We start from the raw sequence: 25,161 nt of genomic DNA on the forward strand, positions 1-25,161 counted from the left end.
CATTTGTAGGATGGGGCAGTTCTACCAGATCCCTCCAATAGTCCCCTGTGGCTCTTACAGCATCACTCTAAGTCAGGAATCAAGGGCTCAGGAAGCCATGTACAGTGGAACACTAAACTCAAGAATCATGAGGTGCTGTTCTAAAGTTTATAGGACTTTTCATACCAGTTGGTTGTCCAAACGGTAAAGACTCTCACATCAAATAGAGCTGGGTCTCACATCAAATAGATTCAGGCAGTTAGAATTCTAGTGGGTCTGCAGAAGGCACAGGTGACAAAGTTGTACACATCCAAGCACATCTTGACAGCTACATTATAGGCCCCTAATGTAACAGATGAAGCTCCACGAACTGGACAGGCTAAATTAATTTAGCTTCCTGATCATGAGAATGGAATCTCTCCATTACACTCTCATTCCAGTCTCCTAGCTATATAAAGCTTTGTCTCAGAAACTCTTTGATGAGGAACAATCTGTCTTTGTGTCACTTGCAGAACGGCAAAGCCTCTTACTTATGCAATTTATTGACACTTTATGGGTGCCTTTAATACCTGAGTACTTATCACTGTTCTCCAAATGCAATTCCAGCTGATGGTGACTAAACATCAGCTTGAGGAAGGAAGGTAATGCCGTTCTGGGAGTACTTGCGGTAAATATGAAACCCCGACCTAAGTACAGAGGGCATGTTTAATTTGCTCTCTAATCAATATCCATAATGCTTAGTAACGTTAGATTTTCAATATCAGACATCTGCCTTGCTATTGATAGTTCATTTTTGCTGCTTAACAATCTCTTTAAGTGATCTAAAAATGCCAAGAAATTTTACTACTCTATTTCCCCCCTGAAATTTGGCTCGAAATATCATTGAAAGGAGAAACTCGTCTTAAAATGCAGCTTGCAGCAATATCTATTGATTTATGATCCAGTTTATTGCCATGTGTAACTTAGTTAAGGGGAGTTCATATTTGTTTCTCAACAAATGCCTATAACCAATGGTCCGATCGCACAGGAGCACCTGATATTTTCTCTTCAGCCGCTGCACACATTTGGAACGTGCCTTGAACAAACTTTCAGAAATATCACAGTACACTCCACTTCTATTTGTGGGCTTTCTGTTTTCTCCATCCCATTCTCTCATATTTTGTTGTTTGAGTAAGCCGGGTGGTGGTTTTTATTTAGGACTACCTCTGCTCTGACGGATACATCTGCTATCTGGAGAGAGATTGTGTCTGCGTCCTGCGAGGCCATCTAGATCTAAACCTCTCCAGTGGCCCTTTTCACGCCTTCCATGGCTTTTAGTTACAGTTTATGTCGGACCTTTTCTCAAGATACTGAAGCTTATATGTGATTTCCCTCTGTGTTTTCCACCTATACTTTCCCACTACACCTATTAAAATTATGTCTATTTTTACAACTCAACTCAATTCCCAGCCTATTGTAGCAAATAAGCATCTTTTCCCAGTTGTCTCCCAAGTTTGTAGCTCCTGTACAGATGTTGGATTGCATTGACAGGAAATTAGAACCTAGAAGATGAGCTAGAGAAAAAAGGAATTGTGGCTTCTGCTTTGACCTTGAACTTGAGATGCCCAGATGTGATGGAGGATAGTTCAGGGAGGTGAAGAAGACCTGTCAATGTCTTGTGGAGGAAGATGGAGGTGGGGTGGTTAAGCAGAGAAGCGTCCTCTAAGCCAGGTCCTTCACACTTTGATGTGCACATGAGTCATCTGAGAGCTTACTAAATGCAAATTCGGATGCAGTATTTCTGAGGTGGAACCTGAAATGTAGTATTTTCAACAAGTTCCCAGGTGCTTTGATGCTGCTGATCCACAACCTGTGCTTTGAGTTGAAAGCCCTTAGGGGAAGCTATGAGAGAGGTCTACCTCTTATGTGGATTACTTGGTAGCATATTGTGTCATCTCACAGTCTGGCCTGGGCTAAGCAGAGCGGGATGAAGGGAATGGTCTGATCCTACCCATGGGCCAGCGCACTGAGGAGAGGTGTGTGTGTGTCTGTGTGTGTGTGTGTGTGTTGGGTGATTTCAAAGTAATTCCTTGCAAAGAAGAGGAAGGGGCCAGTCCTCCCTACTGGGAAATTCTCCCACCCTTCCCCTACCTTAGACGATCACTGTTTGAATTTAATAAGGGACTCAGAATCCCAAACATCATGGCTGCAAAGCGAGCTCCATTTTTCCTGCAGTTTCCTTCATCAGTACACGATTATCATGTAGGATTATTTACTCCAACGAATAACTGTTCTGTGGTTGAGTGCTTGATCTCCAAGGCCATTATTAGGCTTAAGTCCTGGCTCTTCCACTTGCTAACTCTTTGACCTTGGGAAAATTACTTGACCCCTCCGTACCTCAGTTTCTTTCTTTGGGAATGGATAGAATGAAAGCACCAACCACTTCAAATCATTGTGAAGATTGAACAGCCCCTGGCATATCATAATACTTAGCAACTTTTAGGTATTGCTACTATTATTAAAAATTTTTTTATATACATGTGTCTTGGCTCTTAAACTAAATCATAAGTTTACAGTCTCCCTAAGGGACCTGTATTACACTTCTCAACATGCCACTGTTGTCTGAGGCCTTGCTCTCAGGAACTGGGTTAAGCAAGAGCCAAAGGTCGGTACATTTTGTTTCTGGGGATTATGGATGTGAGCTTCTGGAGAGAGATGCTAGTAAACACCTTTCCCAGTTATCATTCTCTACATTTGGCATGATTTCCTGTGGCTGTGGCACAATGCCACATATTTAAAAGAGCAAAAGAAGGCTAAAATAGCAGAAATCTTGCTATTGCCCCAATACTATTAGCAGGTGCTGTATTATGAACATTTCATGTATTATCTCATTTAACCCTCACTAAAATGCTCAGAAATAGGAAAAAAAAATCATTATGCTCATTTTTCAGATGGAGAAACTGAGGCATGGAAGTGTTAGTATCTTGCCTAAGGCCACCCTGCTGATACAACCGTCAGGCCCAGGCCCTAGCTACTATGCTAGAGCACCAAGTAAGGCCCTTGACAACAAGCAGAACTCGTGGATATAAACAGACCACTGAGCATCCTACTCAGAAGAGTTGTAATTAGTAGTAGATGATGATTATTATTAAAGCTCGTCTTTGCCAAAAAAATGTATATTGAGTTCGATTGTACCATTAATTATGTTGACTTAGTTGGCAAAATATGCCCTCTGCACTATTCAAAGTGTATATTTCTCATTGTGTATTTTAGATTACCCCCTTGAATGACTCCTATGCTTTCTCTACTGTGAAAATGCAATATAAAATCTACAATTTTAGTTTAAAAAAAGGAGAAAGATATAGAGCAAGAATGAAGGCAAGAGTTTCTTGGATAAAAACTGTACACTTAAAAAAAATCCCTGACCTTAAGGCCATATCATAGATTGGATGCCATTAAGGTCTTCATGAATGTTTAAAGTGACAGCCTTCCACTGAAATTTCATTCCAATCTAGCTTGAGAATATTTATCTTTGATATAGAATACCTGATTTACACTGATAAAATTATGCAGTAAAATAAAGAGCCAGTTATCCACAAATGTCCACCTGTCATTGTTCTAAGCCTAACATTTTTCATTATATATTTATTCAGCTCTTGTGTTTTTCAAGTTACTTTCTTTATGTCAATGAGAGTTAAAAGCATGCTGGTTAAAGTTTTGCTAAATAAGCACAAAACTAACCCTAGCTAAAGAAAAAATGTACAGCCCATGAATTTTTAAAAGTTCATACATAATATATCATAAAGGTAGGATGAATAATATGGGACATGGACTTTAATAAAAAGCTCCTTGACCATTTCTCAGAGACTTTTGAGATGTAATCAATACCCAAAAAAGGTATGCTGGGGACAAAGCCAAGATTTATGATATTTTTGCCGGGAGTGACACTTTCTGCTTCCTCTATCAGCTGGGAGAGATGATATTGAATTTCAGAGAATACAAGAAAGGAAAGTCTTTTTATCTGCCTGACAATGCTTCAAGGATGTGCTTTATGGTTCACTTGTGACATCATATTTGATGGAGGGAAAATAACAATCTAAACAAGTGCTCTGAAGGCAACAGGAAAACTCACGTGCATCTCAACATCGGTTTGTGCCTGCGTCAGACTTCGGCGTCTTTCCACATCTGAAAGCAAATCTCCGGATGAAAGATCTAAGATGCGGGAGTGAAGTTTCTAGGTAAAAACAAGAAGACACATTGAATAGTGAGGATTTAATTGTTCGTTTCAAGATCCTGCCTTGGACAGCTAAATCTCAAAAGAGTTGACATTTCTAGATTAGATAATACATATCCTAACTCAGAAAAGTTTATTCTCGTTTATCAGTGCTCCACACAGATATGTGCAAATTACTGTTTATAGGTAATAATCACACTTTCACAATCTGTCAGTCTGTGTTGGAATCAGTAGTAGGAAAAAATAAGTAATAGTTGGAAAATAAGTAGCAGGAAAAATGTGACTACCTCAATACACTTATTGGCTAGTATGGAAATTAACTTTTGATATTCACATTAAAAAATAATCAACATGTTAACCTTATTATGTCGAGCGGTGGTTAAAATCTGAGTAAATAATTATAAAAGTGACCTTATTTCTAAGCAGCATTAGTCTTACGAAATCTTCTCTTGGACACACTTTAACTCAAAGTCATTAATGTCATCTGTTAGGAACAATTAATGTGAATAGAAAATAATTGCATCAGGGACCTGGGGAGTTGGAGGATTTTGTGCATTAATATTCACACGCTATTGGATTATATACTCAATTCTTTATTTCAGCTTTGCTTGCGAGGCCTGCTAAACCAGGGACATTTCACTATATTAATCTTTATACTAATTACTAAGGCTTTTCTGTGGACATTAAATTTGATCTGTTTAATTGCAAATACAATAAAACTCATGATTGATAGCTAATGTTTCTGCTAGGCTGATGACATTTAAAAAATGGTACTTGTAGCCTGGTCTGTCTTAGTTACAACTTTTGTGACTTCAGACACTAAAAAATCGAATTGAGTAAGTAAATAATGTGCCTAAGCATGCTTCCCTCACCTCTGAAAAGTTTTTCTATTCCCTTTCCTCCCTGGAAAGGCCTTGCTGCATACTGATGCTGATCCGGGAAATGTCTCAGATTCTCTGCCACTAATTAATGTTAGGATCATCTCAGAGTGCAGTGGTTGTCCCACAGGTCACTTTGTCCCAGCAGATCTACCATGTTGTTGGCAGGGACTTCACTAAAATGAACTACATTCACTCTGATCCCCATTTGACTCCTCTCAGGTTGAATTTGTGTGAGAGCCCAATGTACTAGTTCATTGGTCGCTTAGCAAACATTTATTCAGTGCCTACTGAAGGCTGAGCACTGGGCCAGAACTGGGCTGCCACCTTCTGCAGGAGTGAAGGCATTTTTTTCCTCTGTGGATTAGTTCTCCTCCTTATCCATGGAGCTTTGAGTCACTCCTTGCTTCAGACCTATACTCTTGCATCTTCCAATCCATGTGTATGGAGTTACTTTCACCAAAAAGGGTTTGCCTGTCATTTTTGAAAATTCTAATTTCTCCAACAAAGCAAAGCAATCAATAGGTAACTAGAACCAGGATGCTGTTTCTGCACAATTTTTATAATCCTTACCTCAAGTTCCCTCTAGAACCTGAGTCTCCTGGGGGCAAATCCCCAGGAGCTGTCACAGTGTGTAATAAGTAAGTACCCAACTGGTGCTTGTTGTCGTCTATAAGGAAAGAGAGGTCTTTATGTTTTTCCCACTCACATATAGGTTTTAAAGATTGAAAGAGTGCCAAAGGAATTATAATGTTCTGAGACCTAAGATCAGTATGCAAACTGTCTAAGAAGTTATGTGAAATGACATTCAACAAAGAAATAATGATTTTGAGTGGTAGATCATGTGACTCGGGAGAAGAGTTCTTACAGATTAGATATCTGACTTTTTATTCGCTTCATGGTTACACTTTACCCCTTCTTATCAGATACATGATGTCATCCTTTGCTTTCTGCATGAATATGTGTATATATAAACTCATCCTTGTAAGTGATGCTATATTTCAGTGGTTTTTATCCAAACTGTTAGTTCCCTCCATTGAAATAGGTATGGCCATGTGGGAGAGGAAATAGGGAATGGGGCCAGGAGACCCGAGTTCCAGCATTGTCTATCGCACAGGTTTTGCTGGATCTCAGGAATGTAATTGAACGTCTCGGTCTCAGCTTCCTCACCTGTTACAGAGGGATGGAAGTGGCTACTTAACCTACCTCACAGGTAGGGAGAGGTATTGCCATGGTCAGAAAGAATAATAAATAAGGTAGTATGCTGAAATTCACACAGCTTTACACCAATTAATTGCCATAACTAAGAGTTGCTGGTAGATAATTTCTTACATGCTAAGGTATAAACAAATCATTTATTGTTATAGTTTTCATATACGTAAGGCAAATAAAAATTGACTTGGAAAATAAAATCTACTTCTGTGTTAAGGCTGTAGGCAAGAACATATAGGTAAATATCATCCTTTCACACAACTTCCCTTAAACAACTATGAAAGTTCACAAGCCCATAGATGTTACACTTCTTATAATAAGAATTTTCATGAAAGGCTTATATTTTCACGCCTATATATGTATGTATATTACAATAAATATATTCTCACAGACACAGAGAATGTATAAGAGTGTACAAGAGAGCAAGCACGTGACTTTTCAAACCAGTATTGTGATGTTATCTGTGCTTAATTCAAGTCTCAGTGAAAAGCAGGTAGAATGTATACATGGGAAATTCAATTAAAGTTATTGTCAGAAAGAGTATAAGTGACAGGAGAATACTGTGACCTCTTAAAAGAAGTCCACCTGCTCGGTCTGAGGGCAAATTCTCTGTCAAGACCTGTCTATGGTTCGTGTTTACTGTTAGTGTCCATCTGGATAAAATATGTCACCTGAAATACTCCAAACTTGAAATCTTTAACCTGCAAACCCACATGCACTCTGAATTTAGACATATAGTTTTTTTTATGTTTTAGACATGAGAGGCAGCAAGATTATTCAGCATAGGTTTGAAATTGACCCCACATCACCTCTCACATTATCTCAGTAATGGAGATTCCACTTGGCCTTGGGCATAGAGACTCCTAGCCTCATACATTTCCAAACGAGAGGTCAGTAAGATCTTGTTGCTCAAATGCCTCCTTTGACAGTGACAGTCCACCCCTCCCTTCCTAGCAGACTGATTTCACTCTCTCTGGTTTGGGCCCCTCACTTCAGAGCTCCCTCACACTCCCTCCTCCTGCCCACCTATCTAAACCCTGTCCCCTACTCAGGACTGCACCAAAACCCCACCTGGAAGGTTGTCAGTCATCTCTAGCCCAGTGGGTCACCCACCCAGATGGATTATATCACTCCCCTACTTTGGCCCTTTGCCTGAAGTGCAAAATTGCTGAGTTGCCCCTGTGTGTAAGGTCTATTTTCCTAATAGGGTGATCATCTTTATCACGCTGCAGACCAAGCCCTATCTTTCTGTTTTTTTCCCTGCGGCAAGGGCTGGCTAGCCCTTGCTAGCCATGAAACCTATTCCCTCTTCTTTCTGGGTACACAGCTAGACTGTGTTTCCCAGCCTCCTTTGCAGTTAGGTGTGGCCCTGTGACATGGTTTCTTCCAGCCAACGGAATGTGAGCAAAAGTGATGTCTGTCCTGGCCCAGGAATATCTCTGGCATGCATGCTCCATGCTCTTTCTCCTCCCACCAGCTTGATGCTGCCAACTCAGCATAGCAGTCTTGGAAGCCACATCTTAATGATGGAGCCACCAGGAGAAAGGAGTTTGGGTTCCTGAATCGCTGGAAGGGAACCACCCAGGGACCAGAGATACTTCTTTTGGATTTTCCATGAGGAAGAAACAGACTTACACTGGGTTTGAGCCATTATTCATTCGAAGGTTTGTTTGTTACCATGACTAACGTTAACCTGGCTGATACGACCCTCCTCTGAGATAAGCACTCTGCAGCATCAGGGCAGCCAATTGATCAATCAATACACACACATATTCACACACACACACACGCATTATATATACATTCACACACACATATATAGTTTATGCCAGCAGACCAAGGTGACTTCTCACACACGACTTTCAGCTTCATGGGAAAGGGTCTCCTTTCTGTCACTGTGCAGGGGCAGGGGTGGGGGGATCTGTATGATGAACTAAGGTGTATTGCAATCCATAGTCAGAACGCACACCTCATGCCAGTGTGAAATACCAAACTCAGCTTTGGAGACCTGGCAGTGCCAGGGCAGCCAGTGCCAGACCCACACACTGGGTCGGTAATATTTGGTAGATTACCCTGCTTTCAGTCAGCCAGCTCTATGTTCTCTGGACAGTTGTAAATGTGTAATTCAAGGCAGAGGAACGTCCCCTTAACAGACTGCGCCCAGGACTGCCTGTCCTTTATCTGGTGGGATGAAGGTGTAGTGGCCCCTTCAGAGTTGCGGAGGCTGATTCTGCTGCTCTGAAGTTAACGATGGCAGTGGAGACTGGAGACTAAGGTGCGCTCATCCCTTTCCGTGCTGGGCTGGAGGGCCAGCTTTCCATTTTCTGTTTCTCTCCTCACTCACGGAGCTGCAGTTCTTCAGATGCTCAGTGAAGCCTTGTTGCATTGAATAGAATTCCGCCTCTGGGTTTTGGCTCAGTACGGAGATGAGGTCTTCACTTTAAGGCACTGATTGCTGAGGCCAGGAAGACACTGAGTCCTTATTTAGGCACATGGTAAGGGTAAAAAGCAGACCTTTATCTGAGAAATTTGGACAGCATGAAAACCAGGCTGGAAAAATCAAGTGAAACAGGGTGACGAGCAGCCTTTGTATGCACTGATGCAATTCCTAAAGTTTGAAAAGGAATGTGTGAATTTTTTCATGTCAGGATTTCAGGTGTTATTAACTCAGTTTAAGATGTAAAAAGGAAAGTACAAAAAGGATGATTTAACCATTGCTCTCTACTCTTCACTCAGATTTGGTGAAAGAATTAACCTAATGCCATAATCATGCATACAATTATTCTCCCCTCTATTACAAGCCGAACATCTGTATAAAATAGAAGTTATGAGAGTGAATATGACATATATCTGATTAATGGACTCTACCAACACAAGTAATTTAGTTTCAGCAACAGAAGGTGGACCTGAGTTAGTGTTTTTAATCTGATCTGCTTCAATCTTCTTGATTATGTAACCTCGGTGAATACTACAGTGTTGGTATCCTGAATTCATCCCAGGTCCTGTTTTATACTCTCCAGAGTTGCTTTCTCACCCTTCTGGAAATGGTCCCTCAGTCAAAGGGGATGTCTTCTATGCCCACAATTCTTGAATTCCTGTTTTATTTCTTAAGTAAGAAGGTCTGTTATTGCCACACGATCTGGTGTTAAACCTTCTTTACTGATCATATTTCCCTGAATTCTGTTTATAATTCACACCACTCATTAGAAGGTATTTTCCTACTCTCAAAAGTTCTTAGTAGGACACTTAGAGGAGGAGTGGAGGAATTTCTTGGACTCTGCCCACTCATCGTAGGTATCTACAGCTATTCAGCACCCTCCCCGAGAGATGGGATGCCAGCAGCCGCCCTAGGTCACTCCCTGTCATGGCGCACACCCCTCACCCACTCTTGCCTGTTCTCTTGCTGAATGTGGCTGTTCCACTCTCTTGGCTGCTGGCTCATTTGGACTTGGCTTTTTAGGGATCACCCTCTCTCACAAATCCAGTGGTTCGGATCCTGGGCTGATTCCTTGGATGGACAACTTACTGCTTCTTTAGCTTTAGCTTTGTTTTCAAACTGCTGTCTCCACTTTGGAGAGCTCATCTCAACTCACAGCTTCCAGAAAGCTTTCTAGAGCCCTACTTCTACTCCCTTGCCTCAGCCCTAGGCTGGCCCTGGGCCATGTGTTTCATCCCCTTTAATCTCACTACAAGGGAAGCAAGTCTAAAGTGGGCTATTATGAAATGCTCTGAGCATCTTTTGATATTGCTAACTTCATACGATTTCCTGTGAGTTCACAATTCTGGATATCCTGTCACAGGCGTAGAAAACATTTGTGGTGGATTTGGTATATATGTTTAAAAGACTTGTTCTAAATATGGATCTGAATTAGACATAACCACGTGAATAAGCCTTGTTCCTTCTGTTGGGTAATAAAGCAATTTTCATAGGTATGCATAAGCTCTGAAAGGAAGTTCAAGGAAATCTCCTAAAACAACTTAGAGCCTGATTGAGATCATTGTTCTTTGGAAGCTTTATTCACGAAATGATCATCCAAAAACCCCCAACTTTTACCTTATTTACACTCTAGACTTTTATCTTTACTTACATTTTTGTCATACTCAGAAATGTGATTTTTCATCAGCCCTTCTACCTCCGATCAAGAGAGACTGTGGCAGACCCTTGGTTCACATTTCACAGGTTTCATTCTGTTCCATTAAGAATTTATTACAAAATTGAATATTACATAACTGCATATTATATAACTGAGTATTATATGGTCATTTCTCAGATTCACAAAAATTTGAGCCTAGGACAAAATCTTTTTGGATATAAGCTGATGTTTAATTAATTATGCCGTTGTTTCCATTTTGGGATATGAAGACAAAACATAATATCTGCATTCAGTCATCCTGCTGATGTGACACAGAGTATGCCTTTCGAATGTTCTCCTAGAGGCCCTTTAAAAAATATGTCCATCAAGACTTGATCTCACTTCAGAGTCTGAAATTTTTATAGCTAACTTTTTTTAGCCATCTACCACAGTCCTTGCTGCAATTATTATTTTCCTTGACAACTTCCAGACTTGTCTTGCATATCAATCTTTAGGTGCCCCAAGTGCATTCCAGTTTGCTCTGGATGGTGCCTCTGCAAATGACATGGTTCTACATCGTCTTGTCTACTTCCCTGGGATCCAAGGTTATACACTGCTTTTGAAACAATTATTCCACAGCTATATTCAAAACTTTCTTCAAGGGTCCCTGCTACCATGACAACCTGATTATTCGGTGGCTGCCTCAGGGAGCAGCATTTGGTTTGGTGACTGGGAAGTTTATTTGGGGCCTCTGCAGCTTAGACTGATGACTAGGGTATCTCAAATCTGTCCTGTCTTCTGAAATTCCACTAATAGTGCCCTGAGGACCCGCAGGGTGAGGACCAGTGGGAAGATGGATGAGGATGAGAACAGCAGACCTTGCCCTCGGGAGCCTCCACTCTAATTAGCCCAACCAGAAGCATTTATGAAGCATCTACTATGTACAGAGTTCTGACTATGAACTATGAACAGACGTGGGGAAGCTCATTAGTGGAGCCTGCTAAATATCAGTGAGGAGCCCACGCACACAGATGAGAAAAAACATTAAGAATTCTTAAGGCAGAATATGCAAAAGAGATTGTGGTAGAATAAGGATAAAATGGGAGCAGAAATTGGGGTGGGTGAGGGGTGGGGATCGACATGGTAACGCAGTTGTATACGAATAAGATAATAGCTTGTGCAACAAATGTGCAGGAAACAAAGGCTTCACTCTGACCCTAGAGCTCCGGAATCTCTTGTTCTCGTTACACAAAACAAAAAAAAAAAGGATCCGTAATATTTAATAGCAAAGTGACAGAATGGGGGAAACAGGATGTAGGGTTAGGGCTTAAATGGCAGGTCACTCAGACCTGAAGGCAGGTGGAGAGCTGGTTCCTGAGAACGATTTATACTCGCTTGCCTGTGAATCCTCAAACTCTCTCAAGTTTCCCTTTGTCTCCTTCAGTGACTCTGATCTGAGAGAGGAAGTGATTCAGCACAGGCTGAGCCTATTCTGGGATCTAAGAGATAAAGAACTGCCTTGAAATTTCCATTTTTATCACTAATTACTTAACAGGTATTTTAATGAGTACTTTCCAATTTCCCCCGCTGTTTTGTAAAATTATCTACACCTCGTTTTACATTTTTAATCAAGCTTTATTTTGGCAAAGTCTCCTGGATTTCTGAAACGTTTTGCTTTTTACATGTGGGGGAACAAACTTTCCCTCTGATTTCATGGAACTAAAGGGATCAGGGAAAACAAAACCCCACTTGACCTTCTATTTTTATCAGACCTATTGGAAATGGCATCGATGGTCACTGGAGTCCAAAGTACCGTTTATTAGGAAGAAATGAACTACCTCCTGCCCTGTGGGGGAAGAAGGCACTGTGCAAGTCCCTTCCTAATCTTATTTTGTGAATCCTTAAGCTGTGTGGAAGAAGCTATTATCTTAATTTTTAGAGAAGAAGAACTCAAGAGAACCAAACATAAGGAAGGTATCCAAAGTCACAAGGTCACATTCCAGTGAATGGTAGAGCTGAGATTCTCTCGCAGATCTGCCTTGCTTCTAAGTCCAGATTCTTTCTACCACATTCTGCAGTTTTTCTCCTGAAGGAAGGGAATCGATGTCATCACAGTTCTCTTTTGTAAGGTGAGTTGCTTACTTCTGCCTAAGTGCTAACGTCCATAATTTGGGTCATTCCCATCAAGTGAACCATGTTGCCTTGGGAATTTTCTTGTCCAGATCCCTCTTTAGAGGCAGTTAATTGATAACTAAAAAGAAATCATAACAGCAACAACAATAGCTGTGAACATTTTTTTGAGCTCTTGATAGTACTAAGTACACTAAGGTATATTTCACATATATTATCCTTTTAAATTCTTATCACAACCCACAGTAAGGACTATTATTATCCCCATTTTACAGGTGAAGAAACTAAGGTACAGAGCTAAAAATCATGCCTAAGGTCACATAAGTAGTATTTAAGCCCCAGGCAGTCTGACTGCAGAGTCCATTCTCTTGATTTCCACAATTAAATCTGGTTAATGATAGTTTGCTGGAAAAAATTTACTAAAATAACAATAGAAATTAGTTAGACAACAAGATGAACTACATAGGACCAAAAAAACAACCCTTCTAAGTACAATGTGGTATTTTCACTTACTATACTCAAATATCACTCATTCAGTTATTAAAAAACATACTTTCATTATTACTATTATTATTGGTATTGGTGATGTTATTTCCTTCTTAGAGCTCTACATTCCTTCCAGGGAAAGACAATTTTGGATATAAATTTGGATCTACCTGAAGGTAAACCTAAGGTCAAAAACAACACACACTTACAGAACGCTCACTATATTTGAGGTGCTGTGCTAAGTACTTCCATTCTTTTTTTCTTATTTAATCCTTACAATCACCTAATGAGGCAGAAACTGTCATGACCTCCCTTTTTTAAGTGAGAAAACTGAGGAACAAGAGGAGTTAAGGAACTGTTCAAGTCCGGAATTTGAACCTGGACGTAGACTCCAGGGCTGCCTTATCATACCTCATTCTCTGCCACTGTGTTGTCTTATCCAGGGTACAATGACAAACAAACACAGCCCCTGCCACCAAGATGCTTGTAGAAGGACAAGCCAACAGGCACCCTCAGTGCAGTATGCTGTGTAGACCTCACAGGGGGATCTGGGACAGCTTTCACGAGAAGCAATAGCTAAGTCGGATTTCACAAACAAGAAATGATTACTCAGGTGAAGGAGCCAAGAAAGAATAAAAAGGGTCTTCTGGGCAGAGCACACACAAAGGTCCAGAGATTAGAGACAGTGTGACATGTTTCTGCAAATAGTCCAGCAAGACCACAGAGGCATATTGAGAAGCAGAATGGCGCGAGAGATGCCTCAGCAGGAAGGAACTCAGGGCAAGTCACACAGTGAGCAAGTAGCAGGGCTGGGGTTTGAATCCATCAGTCTCTCCAAAATACATGGTTTCTCCCTTATTTCTCTGCCCATCCCACATTTTTCCTAATGCTGAACTTGGCTGTGGGCCCCCACTATCCTTATCTATGCAAACAACGAAAATGTTTGTAAGAGGCGAGAAGGGTCCCTGGGAGGAAATGCAGATACAGTGGACTCCCACACACAGCTTCTCTGCCTTCTCAACATGCTTCTTCCATAAAGGAACGACAGGGGATTCAGTCTAGGATCCTCACTTATGCTGCAGGCTAGACCTGTGCACAGAGCTGCCAGCACTCCAGAGATCTCCAACCACTAATCCTAAAGACAGAGTGACTCCTTCTGTGACACCAAGGGGTTCCATACATTATCCAGGCTGTGGATACCATACTTCTGTCCTGCTCTGTTCTTGCCTTGCAACTACAATGAGGTGACATGAAAATCAAATGATTATTGCTTAACACTAGAAGATAATCTCTCAGGAAGAGAAAATGCCTTGTCAGTGTTTTGGAGAACTGAAAAAAAAATCATGTAGAATTACTTATAAGATAGGTGCCTCCTCAGATGATTAAAAAAAGATAGGATCACATCTCCCAGAGTTTGGGAGAGTCCATAATTCCTGGGACCTCAACAGGCTGCAAAATTCACTTTCATAGCACTTTCCTGCTTAGGGGCTGGGATAAGGACTAGATCAGAGGGTTGATGAAAATGACTTCTGTGATGTGTACTCATCCGCATTTTACAGCTCAATCTCCTGGTTCTAATAGGACAAGCGGCTGGAGTCCCATTCATTTTACAACATCTGTGAAGACATATTCCATAAATGCAACTTCTGGCTGAATGTTCAACGATGCCCATAGTCTCACCTCCCTTGCTGGTTAATTCTAAATTGTGCATTTTCAGGGTTTCAGACTTATTACTTCAGTTTGTTTTACAGGCTTTGTTGCTACAGATCCGCATCAGTTTCCCTGTAGTTTTAACCTCATAGCAGTTTTTTAAATCCAATGTTCCTTTACCCCATGGTAAGAAATGCCTCATGGTATTATAAACAAGCGGTTGAAAATTGTTATTTATAGGGCTTCCTAATAGCAATTTGAAATATAGGGCATAAAATTACTAGCTTACAGTATTGTTCAATATTAACAGTGGGAAGGGTAATATGTAAAACAGACATTAAAGGATTAACTGCAAAATGCATTTCACTAAGCTAAATCATTTCTTGGCAAATGGCAGTTTCCAGCTATTACGCAGGATTTATCAAGTCAAGTGGATTTATTTTTATTTTTCTATTAGTTTGCTAAATATATTCTATATTTAAATTACAATTTTGTGGGATTTTTTTTTTCAAGCATATTAGGAGAAGCTGTTGAAAACAGAATCTGAGATGGAAATCATACCAGACTTTCAAGTCAAAATTGCCCCTCGGTTTCCCCACCAAATCCTCCAGGAGGTTAACTAAAGACTCAACTGTAACATCCAAGAGAAAAGGACAGGTATATGATAGTACAAACATTTGTATGACAGATTAGAGAGTTTCAACTGCATCAGAAAGTTCAGTAAAAAGGCAGATCCTCCACGAGACATAAAACAATGTTCCCACTGCTTTCGCTTCAAACTCTACAGGCACAGAACACTTTGTTCTAATCAAGCATGTTCGGTAAACTATGAATTTGTGACCAGGCACTGAGAAAGAAGGTGGAAAGAGAAATTCCTAATCTCCTAGGGTAGAAATTGTGAAGTATTAAATGGATATTTGATGCATAAATACAAATAACATAATCTCCCCATTTTCTTCTGAGACAGTCGCCATTTACCATAATCCTAAAATTATTCCATCTTCTCAAATCCCTAAAGATTTATTAATTTTCATAAACTGCTTTGACAGAAACTTTCTTAAAAGATGCAAAGTAATCTTTCTCTGAGCTTTCCTTTCATTTTATATCATGGGCAACATTTTCAACCTCAGAGAATACCAAAAGTATGTTCTCATTTTTCAGAGGAATTGGTTATGGATCTATAAATAAGCAGTACAAAGAAATAAGCATTATAGAGAAAAGACACTGCTCTAGACTCATGTGAGAAACTACAGGGAAATCCAAATTCCCAAGAAGTAATTATTATTGTAAAATTAAGGGTCTGTTTTGAATACTTGTTAGTAATCAGCTGGTTTTAAAGACAATGATTTTTTTCTTAGATTGTGAGTTAAAGACTACAAATATTTCTCCTCAAATGCCCCATGTTACTAATTCCTGGGACTTCAAAACATTTATTACATATAAATCTCTACTTTTTGAACTGTTTTCTGTAAGATGTATATTTCTTTTCATAAATACTTCTGTATTGATCAAAAACTAATTAAATATGATGCCCTTTAACTTGAGCGCATAAACATATAGTCATTGTGTAAAATGTGAGTCACTTGTTCAGAAACCCAAAGGCTGAGTCACAAAAGATGTCAACTAGTTCAGTGTGTCATCAAGCTCTACATCAGCGTGAAATCCAGGTCCATGAGACACGGCCATGTTCATTCTATTACCGAAACACCTCAATTAACCTGAATCCAATGGACCCAAACTCTTGATTAGTTGACATATTTTACACAAAGATGATAACTTTTAAACATTCAGGATTAATTCTGGGTGCAGGTTCACAAATTGGCTACCCTTCCCATTTACTGTACCCATGACCAGGGAGGCAGGAAGACATGGCCCCAGGGGTTACACTGCTTGGGTTCAGGTTATGGCTGTGTGTGGCTTGGGGCAAGTTATTTCATCCTTTGAGTCTTAGTTTCCTTTACACATAATAGTAACAATATTAGCTCACAGGTGCTTATTGAAGATTTGATGTTCAAGAGACGGAACTCCTGAATTTATAAAGTTGTGATAGGGATTCAATTCATTAAGGTGCTTGGGACGTATTACATGCTCAATAAATGTTAGCTATCTTCAGGACCAGTGACATAATTTGTGGGGCCCAGTGCAGGGGGCTGTTTGTAAAAAATTTCAAGATGGTGACAGAATAGCATTAAATCAAGCACAGGGCCTTTCTAAGAACCTGTGTGACTGCCCAGGTTCAGACTTGTGAAGTTGTCCCTGACTACTACCTTATCTGATAATCATGAGACTCCAGAAGATGCCCCATAATCAAAGAAAGATCTAGTTATGTTACCTTTACTAAGCGTATTGGGGTAAGAGTGGAATTTTGAATTTTAACGTAGTTTTTCTTTCTTTTTTTTCCCCCCAAGGAAGACTAGCCCTGAGCTAACTACTGCCAGTCCTCCTCTTTTTGCTGAGGAAGACTGGCCCTGAGCTAACATCCATGCCCATCTTCCTCTACTTTCTATGTGGGACACCTACCACAGCATGGTGCCATGTCCACACCAGGGATCCAAACAAGCGAATCCCGGGCCGCTGAGAAGCGGAACGTGTGAACTTAACCGCTGCACCACTGGGCCGGCCCCTAATGTAGTTTTTCAATAACAGAGTAGCATGCTTTTCCTTTTTTTTCCTGTCTATCCCTAAGCAGTGACAGAGCCAAATGCCTGCCTGCCTGCCACTGCAAATAAAAAATGATTCCTGAGATAGCTTCCTCATATGAGAACCACCTCCACTGAAGAACCACCCTTTTGGTAGCTTGCAAGTGATGATGACAATTTGTAACACAAGACTCCAAACTACAGAAAGTGTCAACGGTAAGGGAACCCAGCTGAGGTAGAAAAAATACAAATAGCATAGGAAAGGAAGGTAAATATTTCCCAGAAAGTCAGTTTTGTCAAGGCTGAGTCACAGTTGCTTTATAATCAGAATGTTAGGAGCGGACCGTTCTAAGCTCCTGCCTGTTTCCATGTATCTCCTGTCCTATCTCCAGAGGAGGGCTGCCCATGCCCTGCAAGGTGCTCCTGCCTAGACAGGAAATGTGGGAGGAATCTCCTGCTGAAGCAGCAAGATGGGCCCAGGTGGAGGTGGGCAGAGCATGTCTTATATTCACATTCTTATTGCTATGCCTACTTACCTGACATTCCTGCCCTACTGTTTAGCAATTCCACATGGCTTAACATCCCTCAGTTTTTGTGATCCTGAAATTCACTTGTCCTGTTGCTACCCATGGTCCCTAACGTGACACAGAGTTGAGGACCAGTTCTTAGTAAAAACTCTAGGCAGGCAATCATATAAATGTCAAATAATGACTTTAGAATTCTACCGCATATAACCTTTGCTGACCAATCTATGAGAACTGACAGTTTCCTTTGCCACTGCACTGTCTAGACATGGCCTCCCAAAGACACAAAAACATAGGAGCATTAAGTTTCTCTTGTCCCCCTCCCCGGACTGCAATGTCTAACTATAATTACTAATTATAGTAACAACTGATATTATATTGCACCACATGGTACTGGTGCCTTTAACAATCTCTAATTAATTTTACCCTGAACCAAGATAGACTGTCATGTGCCACCAAAGCACCATGTAGCCTGCTGCTGGTCAATGGAGTGATTGGGAGAGTCTGAAACTCCTTTTCACGTTTACTTCTTGAATCTGTCACCACCCAAGAATCATCTGAAGGAATTAGGCGGCTCTCAATACGATCTCATTATTGACATTTATGTTGATCGATGTTGGCTTTTACAGAATTGGAATCTGCTGATCAATTCCCTTATTAGATTCTTTCTCACTGCCGCCATAATCATTTTATCACACAGGCTGCTGCTCTCAAATGCTGCTTTATCACTATGTAATGGGACAAGCTGAACCAGTTCCTAGAGTATGCTACAAGAAATAAAAACTTCTCCTGGTTTTACATCTTACTTTTCTCAAATCTAAAGAAATTTCCTGATAATTATATTCACATAGAGGTTAATTCGAACTTTCTTTCCCTTAAAGCTATGTTCCACGGGAGAACTAATGAGAAATGAACACAATACTCCCTGAAATCATTTTTCCTTTTCTCTAGAGAGTTCCAGATGTCAGATTATAAAACAGGTACCGTCCACATGGTGACCTTGGCCAGCTGGGGTAGAGCAGCTGATAATGTCTGTGTTTCTGATAGGGTCCCAACACCTGGTCAGGCAGCTTTGCATAAAGGGAGAGAAACAACCCCTCCAAGACCAGTTAGAACTGCCACTTGAGCTTCTTATTTCGTGCCTTAGAAATGAAGCACATGAATTACTGTGCCATACTTTTTTTTCAATATTTTAGGAACTGTACCTCAATGTAATTGGTTTCCTTTATAATCTCATGTCTTTCATGCATTTAAAAGCATTATTCTGAGAAGGGAATCATAGGCTTCTCTGATCCAAAAAAATGGTCTATGGCTGGAAAATGGTTATGAATCCCAATTACCTCACTGCTCCCCAACCCTCTATCTCATGTTGCATGAGATATGGAGACCCTCTGCCACAGCTCTGACCTTCTGCGTGTGTGAACAAGGATGGGTGAATTTTACCATCCTGAGTCCTGCCATTTACCTCCAGAACCTGGAGGCACTGGCCCTGATTGGGCAAGGAACTTATTTGAATCTCCACTAAAATAAATGAGCTTTCTTTTCATTGCCAAGCTGAACTCTACAGCTATGATTGTTTTGTATTGTTGCAATCTAGACCTTCATGGCATTTTAGCCCTGTGGTGGGCTCACAGAGAAACTATTTTCAAACTTCAAAAGGCCATTAAAACATGTGCAGATGTCTGGAAAATTAATACTGTTATCTAACTCTCAACCTTGGCCTGTAGGAAGCAAAGAAAAGACAAGGCTCAATAAAGATATTAGAGATCAATATATGGTCATAAAGCAAAGTGCTGTCCTTCCAGAGAGCACACATGGTGACGAGTAAGGAAACCAAGAATGCTTTCTGAAGAGACTTTCTCATTAAGCTTTTTTGTCGAAGTCATTCACTTAATCTGTTAAATATTTAAAGACAGAATAGGGATGGGATGTGAGGTAGAAGGAGAGAGAAAGAGATAAAGATAATTTTATGCCAACCTACTTCAATTTGAATGTTGAAGGTCCCGAATTCTCAAGAGTGGAGGCATTCATTCATTCACATGACAGGCCCTGAATTTGTCAAGGGTAATGTTGAACAAGTTACAGTGTCTGTTCTAAACTCTTCTGCATTTTGAAAGACTTCAGCCATATTCTCTAAAAATCTCAGGATACAGTGGTATTCTCACAACTAGTTTTAAGGCTTTCAAAGAGTTTTCAGAACCATAGTCCATTCTCTTCTCTTCCTTCACTTCATTTCCAACAGCTTTCATTCTGTAAGGGTCCCCGGTACTCCAGTAAGAGATGAAAACAAGACTTAAAATTTTTTTAAAATCACAGAATGGAAGCTTTATATTTTTATGAAAGGATTTTTTTTCTTTAGAAAATTCTTCAATTTGGAACGAGGAAGGAGGAAAGAGAAAGGAAAATGTTATAAAAGGCATTTTTAGCAGTTTCTTTTTCTCAGATAGATGGCACTGATCCCAGGAAATACACTGGAAACCCTTAACAGAAAATTATACAGAATCATCTCTCCAGATAGCCCTTCATAAGAAAACCTGAAACCATTCATAGATTACAGGTAACACATCCTTTTAAATCCAAGAATAAGTAAGACTGTATCAGTCAAGTTAGCATCTAGCTGTAAGAAACAGAAAAATTGACTTTCAGGGGCTTAAACATACAGGGGTTTGCTTTTCCACACAGCACAAAGTCCAGAGGTAGGTGATTACTGAGATTTTTGGAGTTGTTTGTTACTGTGTCATAATCTAGCCTATCCTGACTGACCAAGTGAGCCAACATGAAATGTTAGCCAAATGGACCAAGCGACAAAAGTAGTCTAAAGCAGCGTCATGGACTGCAAATCTCCAAGTCATATTTTAATTTCATTGGGGTGATTGTGGGTAACACATCCTTCTGAATGAGATGTTTTCCTTTTAAAGTTCAAAATAAATAAGGACTGCCTCAGAATTATACTCCACTGAAAAAAATAGAAAGCCTGAATTACAGCGTCTTCAGCTATAGGAGTTTATACTTCTCATGTGGCAAGATGTCCAAAGGTAGGCAGTCCAGTGCTGGCATAGTGGTTCACTGGTCTCACTGAGGAACCAAACTCTTATCATCTTTCTGTTCTGCTCTGCCATCTTTTGTGCGGCTGCTCATGCCAAGATGGCTGCTACATATCCTGGCATTGTCTCGACCTTCCACACAGGAGGAAAGGGTAATTGTGAATGGAGAACACCATAGGCGTGTCTGACCCTCTATATCACGAAAGCAAAAGCTTTCCCAAAAATTTCCACAGCAGATTTCCATTTAGGTCTCACAGGCCAGAAATCACTTTCTCCCAGGAGAAAGGGAATGTGAGAAACAGCATATTTGGCTTGCTGAAGTAGAAGAAAGAAGGAGATTTAATATTTATTAATTAGTTTATAAAGTAGAAGAAAGAAGGGAGAAGAGTGTTGACTGAGTGTTGTGGTCATGAGTGCTGCTTGTCAAATATATCTAATTCTCTCTCCTTCTGGGAACATGTCTGCGAGTGCTTCCTGACCCCTTTGTGGTTGGGCGGGGCCATGTGTCTAGGTCTAGCCAATGAATTGTGAATGGAACACTCCAGACCAGAGCATTTTTACTAGTGATGTGACATCTCCCAGAACTCTCTTCTTCCTGGCCTGGAGACTGGCAATGTTTGAGATGGTAGCTGCTCCATCAGTCACGTCTCCTGAGTGTCTAAGATGTGCAGAGGTCCCTTGCTGACCCACAAGAGCCATGTAGCATGAAGAAGAAATGAATCTTTGTGTTCGAAGCCACAGAGATCTCATAGTTGTTTGTTACCACAGCATAACCTAGCCTATCTTGACGGATTAGATGAGTCAACTTGAAATGTCAGCCAGAAGGAGCAAGTTTGAGAGGCAAAAGTAGTCTCACACAGGCCAATGTATTAGAGATCTCTAAACCAATATTGACTTCAGTGGGATAATATCCCGAAGTCAACTTGCTCCACTTCAAGAACAGTTAAGTGGACTTTAATTCATAATGTTATAGCCGTCCTTGTACTGCCCACAGGACACAGACAAATTGTCTCTCTCTCCTATGGCTCTACAAAGGTGAGTAGCTAATCAAACATAGCACGTTCAAGGTAAGCCACCAAATTTAATATGAACTTCTAGGATGACCATCCACAAAAATTTAATGCATGATAATGAGGGATGGCATAGTTTATGACAAGCCTAGTGAATGATATAGTTCACATGTCTGCATTGCTGAGCCTGCCCTTAAGAGGAAGACAAAAAAGCTGGGGGTAGGGGAGGAGGTGACTAAGAATTAAAGCATTAATGGCCTCTTCAGTTACATTATGTACCTGATTTTATCTCTAAATATAGTATTTCACGTCCTCAGCAAAGTCAATAGAAATTCATTGAATAGTGACAGGGCTTTTCCATAAGAACCCCAAAGCCACGAGTATCAAACTGTAACAGAGGGCAAATCACGGGGGGAGGAAAGGGAACATTAGGAGAATTCAATACAAAAGAGGGGGATTGCTTAACTAGCCGTTTCAAGTCTCATTGTTGCTCGAATTTCATTTTAACTACTATCCTTGGTCTTATCGTGGGATGGGAGAGGCAAGCCATATGTATTTACGCCAGCAAAATGGTTGGTTCCACAACAGATGGTAACACAGAATCTTACACAACATACTTATATGCTAAAAATCACTTAACATAACTTTAGTTAGGTTCATCTGGCTCGAAATGCGTGGAGAGCAGGGAGTGCAGCAAAGAGAGTACTAAATGGCTACAAGTGTAATTGCTGATTCAGTCCCTTCTAGGCAGTCATGCTTTAGTTCTCACTTGCAAAGGTCAAAGGCTAGTTTGCAAATAGCAATGGAAGAACAGAAGACCATTGTCACAGAATGCTACACTTCGGTGAAGTTTTCAATTGCTCATTTAAAACGAGGGCTGAGATAATTAATCTCTTCTGTTTGTAAAATCCAGGTATGGATTGTTTCACTCTCACTGAATGTGTACATGCCTCATTTTTTGTGGTTGTCACCTTCAAGTGTCAATTTTTAAAGCAAAAATAAATATTACATATTTAAGGATATTAATAATCACCGTTATTATTTATAGTTCCTTTTAAAGATTTCAACAGATTCCCACTCTACCATAAAAAGCATAAACCCTTTAAATGTTTGAATCATTTAATTTTATGTATTCTTTTGGTGTTTCATTTGGGAGTTATGGGGTGTGAAATATGCACCATGATGAGAAAACAATTAACCAGCACACCTGTTGTTTATGCATATTGTATTCAGGAAGGGCCTGCTGGAGCTATTATTTTATTCCACAGCATGATGTCAACCAGGGGCTATCAGAGGTGACCTGATGACCTGAATTATACTTTTATTTGCATGACATGCCTTGCGCTTTGCACTGATGTTGGAAGTGACACTTGCCTCTCAAGTCAAAATCATGTTCATAATCCATAATAACAATCAGTGAGGTTTTCAGGTTTAATAGAAAAGTTAAAGTTCAGATTTGCTACAGAAGGAGTGAGTAGAGAGAGAATTGGAAGAGTAGTAGAGGAATTGCTATTTATTGAGCATTTGCTATGCCCGAGTAAAACGGAGTTTACACATAAAGACGTGGGAGAAAACAGGCCATCCTGGGTTTGTTCATAACACAGGAGAAGAAATGTTCTGTTTGCTACCCTTCCATTAACAGACTGTTGGGAGTAGAAGGAAGTAATACATATTTTCAAAAATTTTAAACTCTGCTTACAAATTTGATTTGGGGCTCATGAAGCCAATAACAAAAACTGTCATTTCACACCTTTGGTCAGTTCTCTGGGATGATAAAATATCTGGGGGTGGACGGCTATTTTGTTTAAGACAATAGTTTCCAATCTATCACACATAATGCCCCTTGTGAGCAAAAAATTTTTAATTCCCCATTTACCATCCACCAATCGTCTTCATAGGTAGTATAACCTACTGTACAGAAAAGAAAGAACACAGCAGGCCTGACTGGTATCTCTTGAAAGGTCTGCTTACAGATTGGCCCTGGGCTGGAATCTGGATTTCAGAGGGTTCCCACCAACCTAAGTGATCAGAGTGGCTCTCTGAGCCTAAAGTCTTTTTACAAATAATGTGGCTTACGCTGAACACCTGCTTTCCTTCTGGGAGTCTAGAATTTTGGTACATGCTAGGCAGAGGGTACCTACCTGACCAGCCCTAATAAAAATCCTGGGCCCTGAGGCTCTACTGAGCTTCCTGGTAGACAGCATTGCATGCACATTGTCACAGCCAACTGCTGGAGGAATAAGCGTGTCCTGTGTGACTCTACTAGGGGAGGGCCCTTGAGCACTTGTGGCAGCTCTCTTGCAGACTTCACCCTGTGCACCTTTCCCCTTTGCTCAGTCTGCTTTGTATCCTGTCACTGTAATAAATATATTACTTTCCAAAACCTATAATGTGCAAACTCACATGAAAGGAAAAATATATGTAATTTATCACAGAACAATATACTTTTCAATATGCAAATGCTCAGGCTTTACCCCAAGGACAAAATGAAGTGGTCAGATGCTAACACAGTGGAATTACCACCAATGTGACAGCCATAAATACAGACTCTTAGAGGTTTCTTGTGCTGGTGACTGAAATACCATGAATGTCACTGCAATCAATGATGTGCTTTCCTGAAACAGTGAACGATTCTTGGTAAAATTATAAATAAAACAAATTTCAATTCTTTTCTTGAAGAATTCCAAGAAATTCAGCTTATATTAAAACCAGCCCACAAACACTTAGAGTTTCTGTGGAAAATGGTGTTGGATTCTCTGCTCAGATAATCATGAGCACACACGAAGGTCTAGTGGGACCTCTGAGGCCATGAGGTGCAGCACAGTTTGGTACACGGGACTAGTCTGTCATCCTTACCTCCAGTCCACAAAATGTCAGGACTGCTTCCCAAACAAAGTGTCAGCCAACAACATGCCCCAAAAGGCCCCTTTATAAGAGGTAGTACCAGCTCATTCAGAACTACTGGTCTTTAAGAAAACATTATTGAAATTGTGGGGCCCATAAGCAGGACTTTTGGAAAATCTGAGATCAGACAGGCGGAGACAACAAGAGTGAAGTACTAAGGAATAGAACAATAGAAAGTAGGAGTTTCCCTGATAGCCGACAACAGACTTCATTTCAGCTTAGTTCATCAAACCCTTCATAAGCACCTACAATGCAGTGGGTGCTGTGCCAAGTGGGAAAGGGCAAGGCAAGAACGGAGGCAAGAGAAGAGAAAGTGCTTATATTTAGGGGCAAATGGACACTCTAGGTATCCCCAGAGGTGCTGATACATGAATGACTGCTTTTCATGCTTGAGCAGAAGACCACACAGAGAGGGTGGT

The 25,161-nt window shown here is 40.5% G+C and overlaps 1 protein-coding gene across 10 annotated transcripts in view; it reads right to left on the reverse strand.

Moving 5' to 3' along the window:
• The window catches only part of NCKAP5 (NCK associated protein 5), a 916,285-nt gene that overhangs the window by 112,245 nt on the left and 778,879 nt on the right, over positions 1-25,161 (reverse strand). For all 10 annotated transcript variants that reach the window (XM_070507565.1, XM_044769045.2, XM_044769048.2 and 7 more), the window contains one exon: positions 4,091-4,192. In XM_070507565.1, coding sequence (XP_070363666.1) covers positions 4,091-4,192 — 102 coding nt within the window. The remainder of the gene's footprint in view (positions 1-4,090; positions 4,193-25,161) is intronic.

This window comes from Equus asinus, chromosome 4 (genome assembly GCF_041296235.1).
Source record: "Equus asinus isolate D_3611 breed Donkey chromosome 4, EquAss-T2T_v2, whole genome shotgun sequence".
Lineage (NCBI taxonomy): Eukaryota > Metazoa > Chordata > Mammalia > Perissodactyla > Equidae > Equus > Equus asinus.